General features: G+C 34.0%; 1 protein-coding gene across 1 annotated transcript in view; it reads left to right on the forward strand.

Annotated features, from left to right (window-relative positions):
* LOC149575429 (guanine nucleotide-binding protein alpha-2 subunit-like) overlaps nt 1-15,596 on the forward strand; it is a 152,462-nt gene that overhangs the window by 120,910 nt on the left and 15,956 nt on the right. Inside the window, exons 11-12 of the mRNA XM_089815171.1 lie at nt 2,009-2,102; nt 2,358-2,417. Of these exons, the coding sequence (XP_089671297.1) occupies nt 2,009-2,102; nt 2,358-2,417 (154 nt within the window). The remainder of the gene's footprint in view (nt 1-2,008; nt 2,103-2,357; nt 2,418-15,596) is intronic.

Genomic DNA, 15,596 nt, shown 5'->3' on the forward strand with positions numbered 1-15,596 from the left:
TAATTTGTGTCAAACTAGAAGTAAAAACATCATTACAATCACATTTTCCTCTTCCTAGCTCTACTAGCATATTGTAACTCTCTATCTTACATAATATATATAGGCTTTTTGCCTTTTTTTTTTAACAAAAAAAAATATATTTTTTTTAAATTTTAAAAAAAAAAAAAAAAAAAAATTTAAAAAAGAGTTTTTTTTGAAAAACTCGGCGATTAGTCGACGATTTTTCGCAAAAACTCGGCAATTTTTTCTTGTGATTAAATTTGGGAAAAACTCGCCAGTCCCAAAAACTCGGCGATTAGTAGAAACTCGCCGATTATTCGGCGATTATGCCAACTATGGTTGCAGCTATTCTATCCTCATCACTACTCAACCTCTGGATCACTGTATATAAGCCGGTGAGAACCTTCTCATCCGCCTTGAAGTCAGGACGAAGACGAAATATCGGATTCAAATAGTAAGCTGTTGCATGGATGGGTCGGTGGAGCCGATTTTGCTATCTCTTATCAATGATTTGCCGAATAGGGGCATACTTCTCCTGCACTCCTGCATACTGGGCTCTAATGGTCTCCTTGGCCCTATCCATGCCCTCATATATGTAGCCCATAGAGGGCTTCTCCCCATCAACAATTCGTAGGAGAGATACAAGGGGCTTAGTGACCTGCATATAATGTAAAAAAAACATTTGAGTCAAAACTTAAATATAAAATAATATAACTAAAAGTAAAACTAAATCATTAAACAATTAGATAATAAATATTAAATACTAGATATTAAAATACTAAATGTTAAATTGCAATAACCTTAAGGATTTCTTTAGTAGGTTTCCAAAAAGCATCATCATCAAAGATGCAATTCACCACATCTACCCTTGCAGTGGTCGTAGCATAGGAAGATGTAATCCACTCCCGCCCAACAAACATGCTCCCCAAATCGTTCTTTGATATCAACAAGGACTACAGTGTGATGAAATTCGAGGCAAACCTCGTGATGCCTGGACAAGCTAACTCCTCTCCTCATGTGTAGACCCTCATTGTGCTAAGGACGAATCAATGATTGCATATAAACTTTGCATATACTTGAATGATTGTAGAGTAGAGGCCAAAACAAATTTTAAAAAATTGAGTTTTAATGAAAAAACGAGTCTACTTATTGCCTTGCCGTGCGGCTGATTCATGCGATTTTTTGCATGAATCGCATGAATTAGCGATTTATGGAAAAAATCGGCTATTCGATTCATCGGCTTCAAAAAAATCGGCATGCCTGAATCGAATCGCCAAACCAACGATTTTCGGGTAATTCTCGGAACTATGGGTTTCCTGCATAAATCTTTCTGTGTCTTGTGTGTTTGTGGACATTGTATAATTTCATCTTCTTTCATAGTTTTTGTTAATCATAAATGTCAACTTCATCACATAGTTGACTATTGGTTGTATTGGGAACAAATTCCCAATCAACGTTGAGATTTGAGATTGAAAGATCTAATGGCCAGAATTTCAAGTTATGAAAGGTGAAATTTGAAGACCCCTTGGTGGAGAGTTACTAGTGATAATCATACCTTATTTTTCAAAAAATAAAATCTCTAGGACAATTGACTAGAAAACAAAACTAGAAGTACTATCTGTCTATGCTTTATAGATTTTGCATTAATGAATATTAGAAGACCAATTGCATATTTTCTGTGGAAGAGGCATATGAGCTGACTTCAAGGCACACAGAGGATTTCATATAATTGGATACGTTACTCACAGTGAAGAAACACTAATTTCCTTGATGAATTCAAGCTTTTCAGATGTTAATATTAAACAGGCATGTATAATGGTACCCTTTTTTAATGATAGCTATTGTTTATGAAAGTTAATTGAAATGTCTGCCAATTTCATAGAATAACCCAAGCATTTTGTCTTGTGCTCCCATTTATTTTCGTGATTTCATGCAAGTAGTTTTTTTTGGTATGGTGTCAAGTTTTATGTATAAATGAAAACTTGTTTATGCAAAACATTGCTTTCAGATATGATCAGATACTGTTTGAAGATGAAACGAAGAACCGTATGATAGAAACAAAGGAGCTATTTGATTGGGTTTTGAAACAGCCGTGGTTCGAGGTAAATATTTATCTGTAAATAACTATGTCACGTACAGTTTAAATACACAGCTGCTATAAATTTTAATTGATTGATGCTGCCTGTAACATTGGTAACTCACCAAGTTGTTTTAGGAAGTGGACACCTACTTTTGACAATACCATATTCTCTATTTATATCTACTTGTTGTAAGTTGCATGGTGTAAAATATGATTAACAACAAAAGAAAGTTTTTTAACAGATTTTTGATGATCCCCACTGGCTGTTTGTGCGCAGAAAACTTCTTTCTTGCTTTTCTTAAACAAATTCGATATTTTTGAAAAGAAGGTTCAAAAGGTACGTTCTTTCAATAAAACAAATCAATAATTGAGCTTTGAATTATCAAAAATGGGTTTCAAGCTAATATTTTTTACTTTATTATGATTTACCTGCATTCTGCTCCATGATTGATGTAATCAAGGTGTAAATTAGACTCTGCGAGCACTCATATTTTTGGTTGATGATTTGTCAGCTTTATGTTAACATTCTGTCGAGAATAGTTCCTGAACTTTTTTAGGGGTTGACCTTCATTCTTTAATGGTGTTTTGCTCTTGCCAACTATGTCCCTGTTCCTGCTTGGAACAATCATATTGTTATCTCATGCTCATCATTCTACTATTGAAGCTTTCAAGTTTCATGTAATAAGTCACTACCTTTTGTAGATTTATTTTTTTAAATGTGTGTAAAGAATTCAATTCAACTGGAGTTATCCTGATAGAAAATATCTCAGGCATATCTAGTAAGACCTTTATTTGTATTTCAGATTATCAACTCCTAGAACAACATCATTAGTGCAAGCTGGATGGAATATATTTTTTATTCCATCCTTGGTTAATCTGTGACTATGGTCTAGCCAACAAAATGTGACAACCATCCATAAGCATTACATTGCATAAAAAATCATTTTTATAAATTAAAATTAATTTTTTTACAAGACGTTGTTCACTAACCAAATGTTTATGATCCTTTTGCAGCCATGAAACACTTTGTATTAGGATGTTCCAACCTTTTTATACTCAATTTCTCCACCATTTCACTTGCAATTAATCACCATTCAGCTCCAGCTTTACGTACAATTTTAAACAATCTTTCCTTTCTATAGGTTCGCCTAAATTGTTAGAAGTATTCAAAAAGAATCTCAAGGATTTAAGGCGTCTTTATAGGTGCTCTCCCTGCTTCTTATCCAGTCTTCCTCTTGGTCTCAAACATCATGAGTCCTTTTGGTCATCCCTGGATGAGAGACTTAATAGGAAACTGGCTGGCTAGAAGGGGTCTCTGCTTAGTTAGGATAGAAAATTACAACTCCTCAAGGGGACTGTGAAACTTTCCAATCTATGCCTTAAGTCTACTCAAAATCCCTTCTAAGTTTGTTGAGGCTATAGATAGAGTTCATAATCACTTTCTCTATTCTGGGGTGGAAGATAGAAAATGGCTGGCTTTAGTGGTTTGGGAGAAAGTGTATAAGCCTAAGAAGTGGGGTGGTCTTGGGATTAGACCTATTCGAGTTATGAATTTCAATGACAAACTTTCCTGCATTATGTGTGTTCATTACGAGAAGAAACTTCTCATGCAATTGTTGCTCTTTCAATTACTTTAGTCTCTTGTTATACTATCCTTCTGACTGATTATATTGAAATGTCCTATGACTTTCACGTCCACATTTGAAACAAATGATTTCTCTTGATAATCCTGTTCGATGCAATTTTTATTTCTGGATTTGATTATGTGAGTTTTCGTCATCAACGTTTCGGATCACACTATTTCATCCATTATCTTTCTCTACATATTGATTTATCACAGTGTGATCTGAAACTTTGATGGCAAAAGCTCACACACAATTGAATCCAGAAATAAAAATTGCATAAAAAGTGGATTGTGGAAATCTTATAATGTTAATCCTGTTCCACCTTATCCATGTTTACCAACACCTTTTTGACAATTATTCAGTATGTTATTGTGACTACTTTCTGAGTTTTCTTTGTGATCAGCATCATGATAAGTTCCTCTTCATTTAGATAATTCGTACTTGAAAACTTACCACCTTTTCCTTTTTCATTCTGCCTAGTCTGAATTTTTTGGTACAACTTTTCTTAACTTTTAGTGCAAATTGATATGCTTCGTCAACAGACTAGATGGTTCATACATTCATTTCTTTCTGGAATTATTTTCTCGAACCACTAATATACCTAGCTGCTTTGTTTACATTATCTAATTATCATCATGATGACTTGCACTAGTAGACAACTGATAATGCTACTTAGTAAACATATTCTTTCACACTTGTTTTGTTGCTCAGATTTTTTAGCTTCTTTAATAGGTTTCAATGGTAATTTGCAGTAATAAAGGTATTCCAATTTACCCATTTTTTCAAATTGATAAACATTATCCCATTTCTCAATTTTTAAATTCATCTTTTTTATTCCTCTCTATGCAAGTTTCTTTTCATTATATTTCAGTGTGAGCTTTCAACTTTATCTTGGCAAAGTTTCCTTTGTTAGATTCAATAATTTTATCTTTCGAAATATTCTTCTAAGCCATCGACCCAATCAATCAACTCTTTAAGATCTAAATTTCAAGAATAACTACTCAAATCCATTTCATTTTTTAATCGAATATAGTGAGCTTTCAACACCTCGATTTCATTATCCTCATCAAGTGGGAATCGCTCAACATACTTTTCTTCTTGTTTGTCATCATCATTTTTGTCCAATCGAAGGTTTGTAATTCGGTCTTGATGTCTTTTTCTACTATATCCAACCAAGCTTGGGTATTATCCCACCATAATAAGCATTTCCTTTATTTGCTTTGCAACAATTGTTCACCTATTTATCATCTACAAAATCAATTTTGAATTGCCTCAAATTTTGCCAATTTCTATACAACCACAATTCAAATCTCAAGAATCTTGTACATAAGAATCCCCTGGTGGAAGATTTGAAGATGCATTGTTTTCTGTTAATACCTCATGATTTACCAGCCTCCTTGAAATTAGCTCTAGGTCAAAAACTTATCAAAACCTAACTTCTTATGATATGATCTAATGCGATCAAGGTTGGAGGGTAAAATTAAGGATTATTTTACCTTGGAAGCAGCATGGTGTTCTTTATCTTGATCTTGTTTAATGCTATAGCAGAATACCAAATTGCTAGAGGAAAACAATTGTCTTCTTTATCGATCAAAGTGTGAACTTAAAGTTAAATATTCTAAGAATTTTAATAATTGCTATATCATATTATCTTTATGCAATTCTGTCTTCATCGATTCTTAGTTAACTTCTTGCTTCTTTGATCGTTGCCTTTTTTTCTTCTTCCTCTACATTTGATATATTTCAATTGTATGTTTTCCTCCATCTTGAAATCTTATGGGACTTTACTTATAGGAGGAGATGGTGTGGTGATTGATACCATGCTCCATGATAGTAGGGTAAGGCAACAAGGATCCCCCAAATTAAATGTGTTTCCTATGATGTATGTTCGAAATTGGTGCACCACCCTAGCATGGAGTGTAGGTTAATTTGTAATGTGTATTATTGCTAATTTTTATTATACAGTAAATGCCCAGTGTAGGTCTCAACTTACTTCATCGAGTGACTAACATGTGTTGATAAATATCACATAAGAATCAAGTGGAAGGTTCTAAATATAATACAATCTACGATCTCAATGCCAATCAATTAGAATCATCTACAGTTACTAACTATGCTTGGCAGTTTATAATAATGAGGTTCTAAGCCTTGAAACATGAATGTTGTGCCGCAGACTTGACTTATTCCACTACAACACACTTTAAAATCTGTGGGACACCTACAAAAAAATTATGTTATAAGATTTTTTTGGGTGCAAGATTTATTTGAGACCTCCAATGCTCTTGCACTATAAGACGTTTCCTTGGGGAAAAGCATGTCTGGGAATGGGAAACACATGGGAGTTACGATATATTGTAAAGGTGATTTAGATCCCTAATAAAGTAAAACTAAAAAAAAACATTTTTATTTTTATTTTTTTCCATATTTGGTGGGTTAAAGACTATGCACTTGAGGTTGTAAATTAGGATCATCATCAGCATCCTCAGGAGGCAGAGTCCTCAATAGATGAAGATGGAGTTAGCAGTGAGGGAGAAGTAGGTTATGGTGTATGTGTAAAGTACTCACCAAATTGTACATTTCATGAAAATAAAACCTCGAGTAATAGAAGAAAACGACTTGTAAGCCTTTACATCCGCAAAATAGCCAACAAAATAGGTTTACTCTTCTTCTCCATAACTTTATGATGACTATCAAAAGCTGACTAATAAATACTTTGAAAAAAAGACATATGAGGCCTAACATGGAACTAAGCCTCCATCCTTGTAAGTCATATTGCATGTTGCCTTGTGGGGAATATGGTTTTGAATGTAGTTGGCACAATTGACTACTTCAGGCTAAGATTTGGGTGCCATGTGTTAAAGCATGTAGCTTCGGTCTGACAATAACTGTGATCTGGATCTATATATAATGGCAGTATATGTAATTTTGCATATGATCGATACAGTTGAAACCGATGAACATATATATATTATTTGAGATCACATCTCAGACATGATCGAAACTTATTATGATTCCTTTGATTCAAGATCATTATCGATCTATATATTGGGCTACATATGAATCGAGTTCATTATGATCAGTTATACATGTTTAAGACTTGTGTTAAGTCTAATTAAAATCGAATATGCTAAACAAACAATGAATCGGTTTAATGATGAATGGTCATGTATCCATTCGGAGACATGCCCATTCACCCTTACACGTCTCTGTGTTATATGTATATTCGATCTGGCTGACATAACAAGGCATCGAAATCAATTAATGCAAGCACATCAAATGATTGATTAACATTTCAAGTTCAAGAACATTTTATTATCTCTGTTATTTCTGTACTAACATATACAGATTCTGAAGCAAATCTATTATTTGACATCAATGTTCATACTTGCAGTCAAAAGTTGTGCATTAGTTAGCCTCATATTTGAAATCTGGTAAGAAACCTTACATGGTATCAAAACCTTGTTAAGGAGAGATCTCATTAAGTTCAAGAGATCAGATTTCACATTAAATTGCAGTCTCTCATTACTCATCAAGATGACAAACATGTTAAGATTCAAACACCACCTTACAAGTGCTGATAACTTTGAATCTTGGAAACTTTGTATAATGATGCTGTTAAAAGAAAACAAACTAGAATCTTTTGTAAGAGAAGAAAAAGAAGAACCTAAAGATGATCCAGCAAAAACTCAATGGATCAAAAATAATGAGAAGGCCATGAAGATAATCGTGGATGCTGTTCGAGATCACATAGTGCCTATTGTGGCAAAACATGCAACAACATATCTCATGTTTAAAGCTCATGAAAATGCATTCATAGTAAATAACACTGGTAGAAAACTTGCTCTTAAAAGACAAATGAATAATATCAGCATGAATAAAGGAGAAACAATGAACCGCATTTTTCATGAGAATCATAAAATTGAGGGATCAATAATCTTCTGCCAGTTAGGAGATTGACAACCAAGAGTTATCCCTAATAGCATTAGGAGGACTACCAAATTCTTGGGAGTCCTTTGTACAAGGTATAAGTGCAAGAGCTAAAATCCCTAAACTAGATCGATTGAGATCTGATTGTCGTCAAGAAGAATCAAGATTAGTGATTAAAGGAAAACATAAAACCTTAGATGAAGACATTCATGTTCTTAACACCATATCTCATATGAAGGGTAAGAAGAACACCAAAAGGAAAAGAAACTTCTATGGAAAAGGACAGTCAAAATAGAAGAAAGACTTGTCCAAAATTCAATGTTTCAGATCGATCAAAACTTCAAGCATCATTTGTCAAAACTGATAAATGAATCGAAGGTCAAGATTTTGAGAAATGAGAAATATGCCTTCTACTTACTATTGTCTAGTCAAATATCAACCAAGTCCAACAATTGGGATAAGTGACAGTGGATCTTCAAAAGACATCATTGGATATCAAGATAACCTAGAAAGCATGCAAATAGAATCAGATGAAGAAGTTACAATTGGGGATGATTCTGCACATTCTGTAAAAGGAATTGGGACCTGCACCATTAAATTGAAATCCGGAAAATCTATTCAGCTTTTTGGAGTTCTTTATGTACCAGGCATTAAAAGGAATTTAATATCTATATCAGCACTTGAAGATGATGGTTATAGAATTACATTTATGGAAGGTAAATTACTAGCATGGGTTAAGAATTCAACTATAAAGAAGGCTCTAACAATGGGAGTACAACAAAGACTATTATATGAGCTTTGTGCTAAGACAAATCTGGCACTTGTTCATGAGACTTCAGATTCAAATGAAATATGGCATAGAAGATTAGGTCATATCAACTTTTGTGCTCTAACATCTATGGAGAAGTTGGTAACTGGAATGCCCAAATTAAGTCATATTCACAATGAATCCTGCAAAGGTTGTGCCTTGGGGAAGAACACTAAAAAGGCATTTCCTCATAGTTTCAGCAAAACTAAAGATGTGTTAGAACTAGTGCATTCTGACCTATGTGGACCCATGTCTACACCATCCATAGGAGGGTTCTTGTACTATGTGATATTTGTTGATGATTTTTCAAGGAAGACATGGATATACTTCTTTAAGTGCAAAGAGTTTGAAGAGATTCTTTCTAAATTGAAAGAATTCAAAACTATCACTGAAAATTCCTCAAGAAACAAAATTAAAATTCTTCGAACAGATAATGGGAAAGAATACACTTCTAAAATATTTAAAGAATTCTGCAAACTTGTTGGGATTAAGAGGGAGTTTATAGTTTCCTACAATCCTTAACAAAATGGAGTTGCTGAAAGGAAAAATAGAACCATTGTAGAAGCTGCTAGGGCTATGATATATGATCAAAACTTGAGCATGTCATTCTGGGTTGAAGCATCTAATACAATAGTTTATATTCAAAATAGATGTTCTCACTCACATTTGGATGACAAAACTCCTGAAGAAGCATTTTCAGGAATAAAACCTGACATTAGCCATTTAAGGATATTTGGATGTCTTGTGTATATTCATGTACCTAAGGAGAAAAGGATTAAGTTAGAACCTTTTGGAAGAAAAATAATTCTTATTGGTTTTTGTGAAACTCTAAAAGGGTACAAAATCTAGATACTTGGATAGAAACAAATAGAACTTAGCAGAGATGTCATCTTTGAAGAAGATATTGCTTTTAAAAGAGCCAAAAGCTCAGATGAACTAGATACATATGACTTATCCTGTTCTCTAGAAGAGGCTCCTACTCCTACCCCTGAGATTTAGAGGGAGTACCCTAAAGAGACTTCAAATGAAAATGAGATCCTTCCCTAGAGTGAAGAAGAGAGTCTTGATAATAATTCTAAAAGGCCACTTTGGGCAAGGAAAATTATAGAAGGAGATGAATTTGCAGCACCTTCAGGGGCATCCAGAGAAAGCAAAAGACCTCAAAAATTAACATACAATGCATTCATGTGTAAGATTCCAAACTCTGAACCTTCTAATGCTTCTGAAGCACTTAAACATCAAGTTTGGAAAGACACAATGGTGGAAGAGTATCAATCTATGCTAAAAAATGATGTTTGGGGTATAGTTCCTAGACCTAAAGGAAAATCTGTTTTTTTATCCAAATGGTTCTTCAAAGTTAACTATGCTGCAGATGGTAGCATTGAAAAACATAAAGCTCGTTTTGTGGCTAGAGGATTCTCTCAAAAGGAAGGAATTGACTTTGAAGAAACTTTTGCACTAGTTGCCAGATATACCTCAGTTAGAATTGTTATAGCCATTGCAGTAGCTAAAGGTTGGAAAATTCGTCAAATGAATGTAAAAAATGCTTTTCTAAATGGAACAATTGAGGAAGAAGTGTACTTGAAACAACCAGAAGGATTTGTGACTCATGCTGCTGTCTCCTATGTATGTAAATTGAAAAGGGCTCTATATGAACTCAAATAGGTTCCCCAAGCCTGGTATGAAAGGATTGATAAATATCTTCCAAGTCTTGGATTCATCAAGAATGATGCTGATCCAAATCTTTACTTTAAAGTAACTAAAGTTGATATGTTGATTCTAATTCTTTATGTTGATGACCTTCTGATTACAAGAGAAGACTATCTCATTAATCAATGTAAGAAAGATTTGACTTCTGAATTTGACATGAAGGACTTAGGGATTCTTCATTACTTCCTTGGATTGGAAGTTCATCAGAAGTTTGGGAATATCTTCCTACATCAAAAGAAGTATACTGTCGATATTCTAAGAAGATTTGGAATGTAGAACTGTCGACCTATGTCAACGCTTATGGAAACCATTTTACACAAGCGAAAGGAAGCAAGTGCTAAATCCAGACTAGTTAATCCCACTTTATATAGACATATAATTGGGTCTCTGATGTATCTTGTGAATACTCGACTTGATATTTGCTATGCTGTGAATGCATTAAGTCAGTTCATGTGTGAACCTCGTCAAATAGATCTGGTTGCCTTGAAGCATATATTAAGGTACCTCCAAGGCACTATTGGATATGAACTTAAATATGAGAATACCAACTTGGAGTTACATGGATATACTTATTCTGATTGGGCCAAAAGTGTGAAAGATTGGAAGAGCACATCAGGATGTTGTTTCAGCTTAGGATCAGCTATGATCTCATGGATTTGTAGGAAGCAAGCTTTAGTTGCTTAGATTTCTACCAAGGCAGAGTATATTGCAGTAGCAATGGGAGCTAGAGAAGCAGTGTGGCTTCAAAAATTGCATTCTAGCTTATTCTGTGAGTTTATGAAACTTACCACTATTCACTGTGATGACCAAAGTTGCATTAAGTTATCCGTGAATCAGGTATTTCGTGATAGATCCAAGCATATAGAAATTCCTTACCACTACGTAAGAGACATGGTGGAGAGAAGGGCTATTTAGTTGGAATATATTAATACAGGTGATCAAACTTAGACATTCTCACCAAGGCTCTTCCTAAAGTGAAGGTTGCTCATTTCAGAAAGAAACTTGGTATGGTTGAAATGTAAGTTTATGAGATTGAGTCTCAACTTTGTAAATTTGTATTATGTTTAATAAAGATGTTTAAAGTGTAAACTCTTTTGTCATATGTGTGACTCTATGACTTATGGGCCTATCCTATGTACATTATCAAAAGGTGACAATCTTTTATAATGAAATGTTGACTCTAATATTATAAAGTGACGACTTTATAATTATTAGATTACTATCATGATGAAAATCATGTGACGTGATATCTGTAGAAGATTAGTATGTTCAATTTTATCATGGTGGATATTATGTGATGTAATATCTATGGATATACCATGATCTCTTATGGTAGATATCACAAGACTTGAAATCTCTGTATGCACATAACTAGAAAGAATATCGTGAGACTTGATTTTCTTAAGTATATCACTATCTAGATGATATCACTTTTCAAATAAGGAGAACTTATATATATATGTATGTGTGTATGTATGTATGTATATGCACTTTGTCTTCCCTAGCTAAGAGGGAGTGTTAAAGCATGTAGCTTCAGTTTGACAATAATTGTGATCTGGATCTATATATACATATGTATATATGTATACCAGTATGATGTACATATTGTTATATATATACATATATATGTAATGGCAATATATGTAATTTTGCATATGATCGATATAGTTGAAACTGATGAATGTATATATATTATCTGAGATCACATGTCAGACATGATCAAAACTTATTATGATTCCTTTGATTCAAGATCACTATCGATCTATAAATCAGGCTGCATATGAATCAAGTTATGATCAGTTATACATGTTTAAGACTTGTGTTAAGTCTAATTAAAATCGGATATGATAAACAAACAATGAATCAATTTAATGGTGATTCAGAGACATGCCCATTCACCCTTAACCTCTCCATGTTATATGTGTATTCGATTTGGCTGACATAACAAGGCATCGAAATCAATTAATGCAAGCACATCAAAAGATCAATTAACATTTCAAGTTCAAGAACATTTTATTCTCTTTGTTATTTCTTCACTAACATATACAGATTCTGGAGCAAATCTATTCTTTGACATCAGTGTTCATACTTGCAATCAAAAGTTGTGCATTAGTCAGCCTCATATTTGAAATCTAGTAAGAAACTTTACACCATGTTCCTAGATTTTACTTTGTAATTAATTATCTCATTTGAAGTCATGTACTTCCTCTCAACCACAGTATTTTGGTGACAAATGCGAGGAATTCTGTGATGGTGTTGAATACCTTGCTTACTAAAGAAGTCTTGAAGTGATTGGTTCACACACTCATTCCATTATTTGTCCATATCCACAAGATTGCTTCTCCACAAATACTTTGAAATATTGAAAGTGTTGAAAGCATTGCTTCTGTTTTTGCATTGTGAGAAGTCATCATTAAATATCAGCATGTAATTGGCTTTTGAAAATATGTTCTATTTGACTTAAGATCACTATAAACCAACTCCAGAACTTCCTTGTGGCAAGAGGCCTTAAACTTGGATATTTTCCAAGTACAACATCTAATGAATCCTCTTAAGTACAATAAACATTGGGAATATAATCACCATAGCCCACTTTTTCAATTGTTGAAAATAGTTGTAATTTAGGTGGACCAAACTTCTTGTGGCAAGGTTGCTCAAAAAATGACTTTCACAAAGTCAAAACCATCAAACCTGTAGAAAGGGATCCTAGTCTGGCATTCTATAGAGACTGCAATCTTAAGCTCTTGTAGCTCTAAACTGACCACTTCATGTGGTGAAATGAAATTTCTTACCATATTGATAAATTTAATAGATGTAAATAAGGTTAGCATAAATCTGTGTAGATGAGAGAACATCATTGGTTCTCCCATTTGCCAACTCTACTATTTGATCCTATAACAAAAACTTGGGAAGCATTTCCTACTATCATATGGTAATTATTGGTTTTAGAAAGTGGACAAAGTGGATCCTTTGGATTTGTCGTATGGTGGTGAGAAGCATTTGATTTCTTGTTATTATAAGAACTTTCACTAGTGGTCGTTCTTGCAATCTGATTTCTTGCTATTATAAGATATTAAATAAGTTTAAATTAGAAAAAAACTAAGAAATACAAGCAAACAAGTGCGAAAGAATGATACAAAAACATTCGTACAGAGAGCTAAACTTGTTTCTTAATTTTGTTAAAAGAATTGGAAAAAAATTTAAAAACTTAAAAAATTTCATCCCAATCTTGAAAAATTTCATCACAAACTTAAAAAAATTCATCAAAATCTAAAAAAAATTCATTAAAAGATGCAAGAATAGGTCAAATGCTTATCTTAGGTATTAGATCTCGTTGATTGAAGCTATATGGCACCACACGGATGATCCCCTTTGAAAATAATCGCCTGCCCTTCGAATTGCCAAAACTGAGACTAAGTGAGAAGAGAGCAAAACAGCAAACAAGATGATATGTTTTAAGAATGAATGGTCTCGTAAAGGTTTGTTTTAGGGTTTTGGGCAAAAAAATAATTAAGAAAAACATGCTTTGAAATGCACATATTTTAAGCGAAAATCACTTTTTTCATAGTTTCTGGGCAGTGGCATCTGGGTGTGCCCAGATGCACATCCACAGGGTGTGAATCCGAGCACATCCCACCTCTGCATTTGTGCCTGCACACATCCAAATCTGAATGTACAGTGTGAAGGGGCAAATCCAGTAATGTAGTTTTTGAAGGAAATTGGAAAAGGAATGGATTGTGCCTATTGACAGTGAAGCATCCTAATATGAAAAAGTTGTCATAAACTCATAGAACTTCCGACTCAAAATAGCTCACAAGTTACCTGCAGTATAACTTGGTGGCAAGTTATTGATAAGTAAGATTCACAAATTCAAGGCAAAAACTTGGTGTGACTCATAATGCTATCCCGCCATTTTTTTAATCATTAATTATTATTCTGTCCCCAAACCCCAAGGGGTGCTGCCACTTGACCCTGTTGGGAGTGACATTTTGAATTGCAGAAACATAAAATTTCTTTTGGATCAATGTTGTCACTGGATGCTTTTTGTTAAATGCTAATGTGTATATATAATTTATAATCCTATGACTTTGCAATCTGAATCGACCTTGTCATTTGTCTATAAAAGACTATGTTACTTATTGATAGTTCCCAGGCCTGAAGGCGGAAGTGGATTCGTCTGGAAGCTGATTCAGGTCTGCATGCCCTATGGATGCTCGTAGGAAGTGCATTGAGGGCTTCTGGATGCTAGAGAGCATGGAGTGCCATTTTGAATTGCAGAAACATAAAATTTCTTTTGGACCAATGTTGTCACTGGATGCGTTTTGTTAGATATTAACATGAATATATAATTTACAATCCTATGAATTTGTGATCTGAATCGACCTTGTCATTTGTCTATAAAAGACTGTTACTGATTCATAGTTCCCAGGCCTGGAGGCGGAAGTGGATTTGTCCGGAAGCTGATTCAGGTCCGGATGCCCGATGGATGCTCGCAGGAAGCGCATTGAGGGCTTCCAGATGCTAGAGAGCATGCAGGTTCCCTGGATGTGCTTCGTGTAAGCATCCACAGCGCATCTGAAAGTCTTTGTGAGCATCCACACACCCAAACGTCAATCTTGACTTTTTTCAAGAAAACAACTTAAAAACACTTTCTAACATGCACTATCTCATTTTTCATCATTTCTTGATTGATGAACATTGAATCATGAACTAAAATCTGATTTTATAATTGTAATGATTTTCTGATTTGCATTGGAATCATGAACATGGATGCATATGATATAGCTTATTTAATATTCGTCAGATATCTTGATCAGTGGTGTAGTATCATACTATAAAATGATTTAATTTTGTATATTTCTTGCATTTTTTATGCAGGCATGCACGTGTGTGCACACATACACACCCACACACACCTACACGCACACGCGCGCGCGCACACACATATATGTATAATAAACATCCCCCCCCCCCGCCGAAAAAAAACTTGGATATAAGATGGAAAATTGGTTGGCATTTTTTTAGTTTTATGTATTCTTTTTTAACTTGTTTCTTAATATTCAGAAAATTTGCGAAGTCTGCGTTTTTTAAACTTTGAGTCTGCCAAGTCCAAAGTTTCAGATAATGATCCAAACAATTCTTTTCAATGTCATAAAATGAATTTTGTTCTACAAAATCATATTAACTTTATGTTTATTTGCATCATGGGTGGTTTTGTATTTTTTTGTTTAAGAGACCAATCTTGTCCTAGCATACATTAAAATTGATTTACATTACAAAGATAGGAATTCAATATGTACTGCACACTGAAGTTAAAGACGATGCTTATTATATATTTGAATGATATACATCAGCAAGACCTATGTAAGTTTATGTAAAGGAATCTTGCTCAAGTTTACACTCTTGTAACTTGTTCAAACAGTTGGCTTGTATTGTTTCAGATTGA

This window comes from Cupressus sempervirens, chromosome 2, assembly GCF_028749045.1.
Source record: "Cupressus sempervirens isolate cs-2001-9-10 chromosome 2, ASM2874904v1, whole genome shotgun sequence".
Taxonomy (NCBI): Eukaryota; Viridiplantae; Streptophyta; class Pinopsida; order Cupressales; family Cupressaceae; genus Cupressus; species Cupressus sempervirens.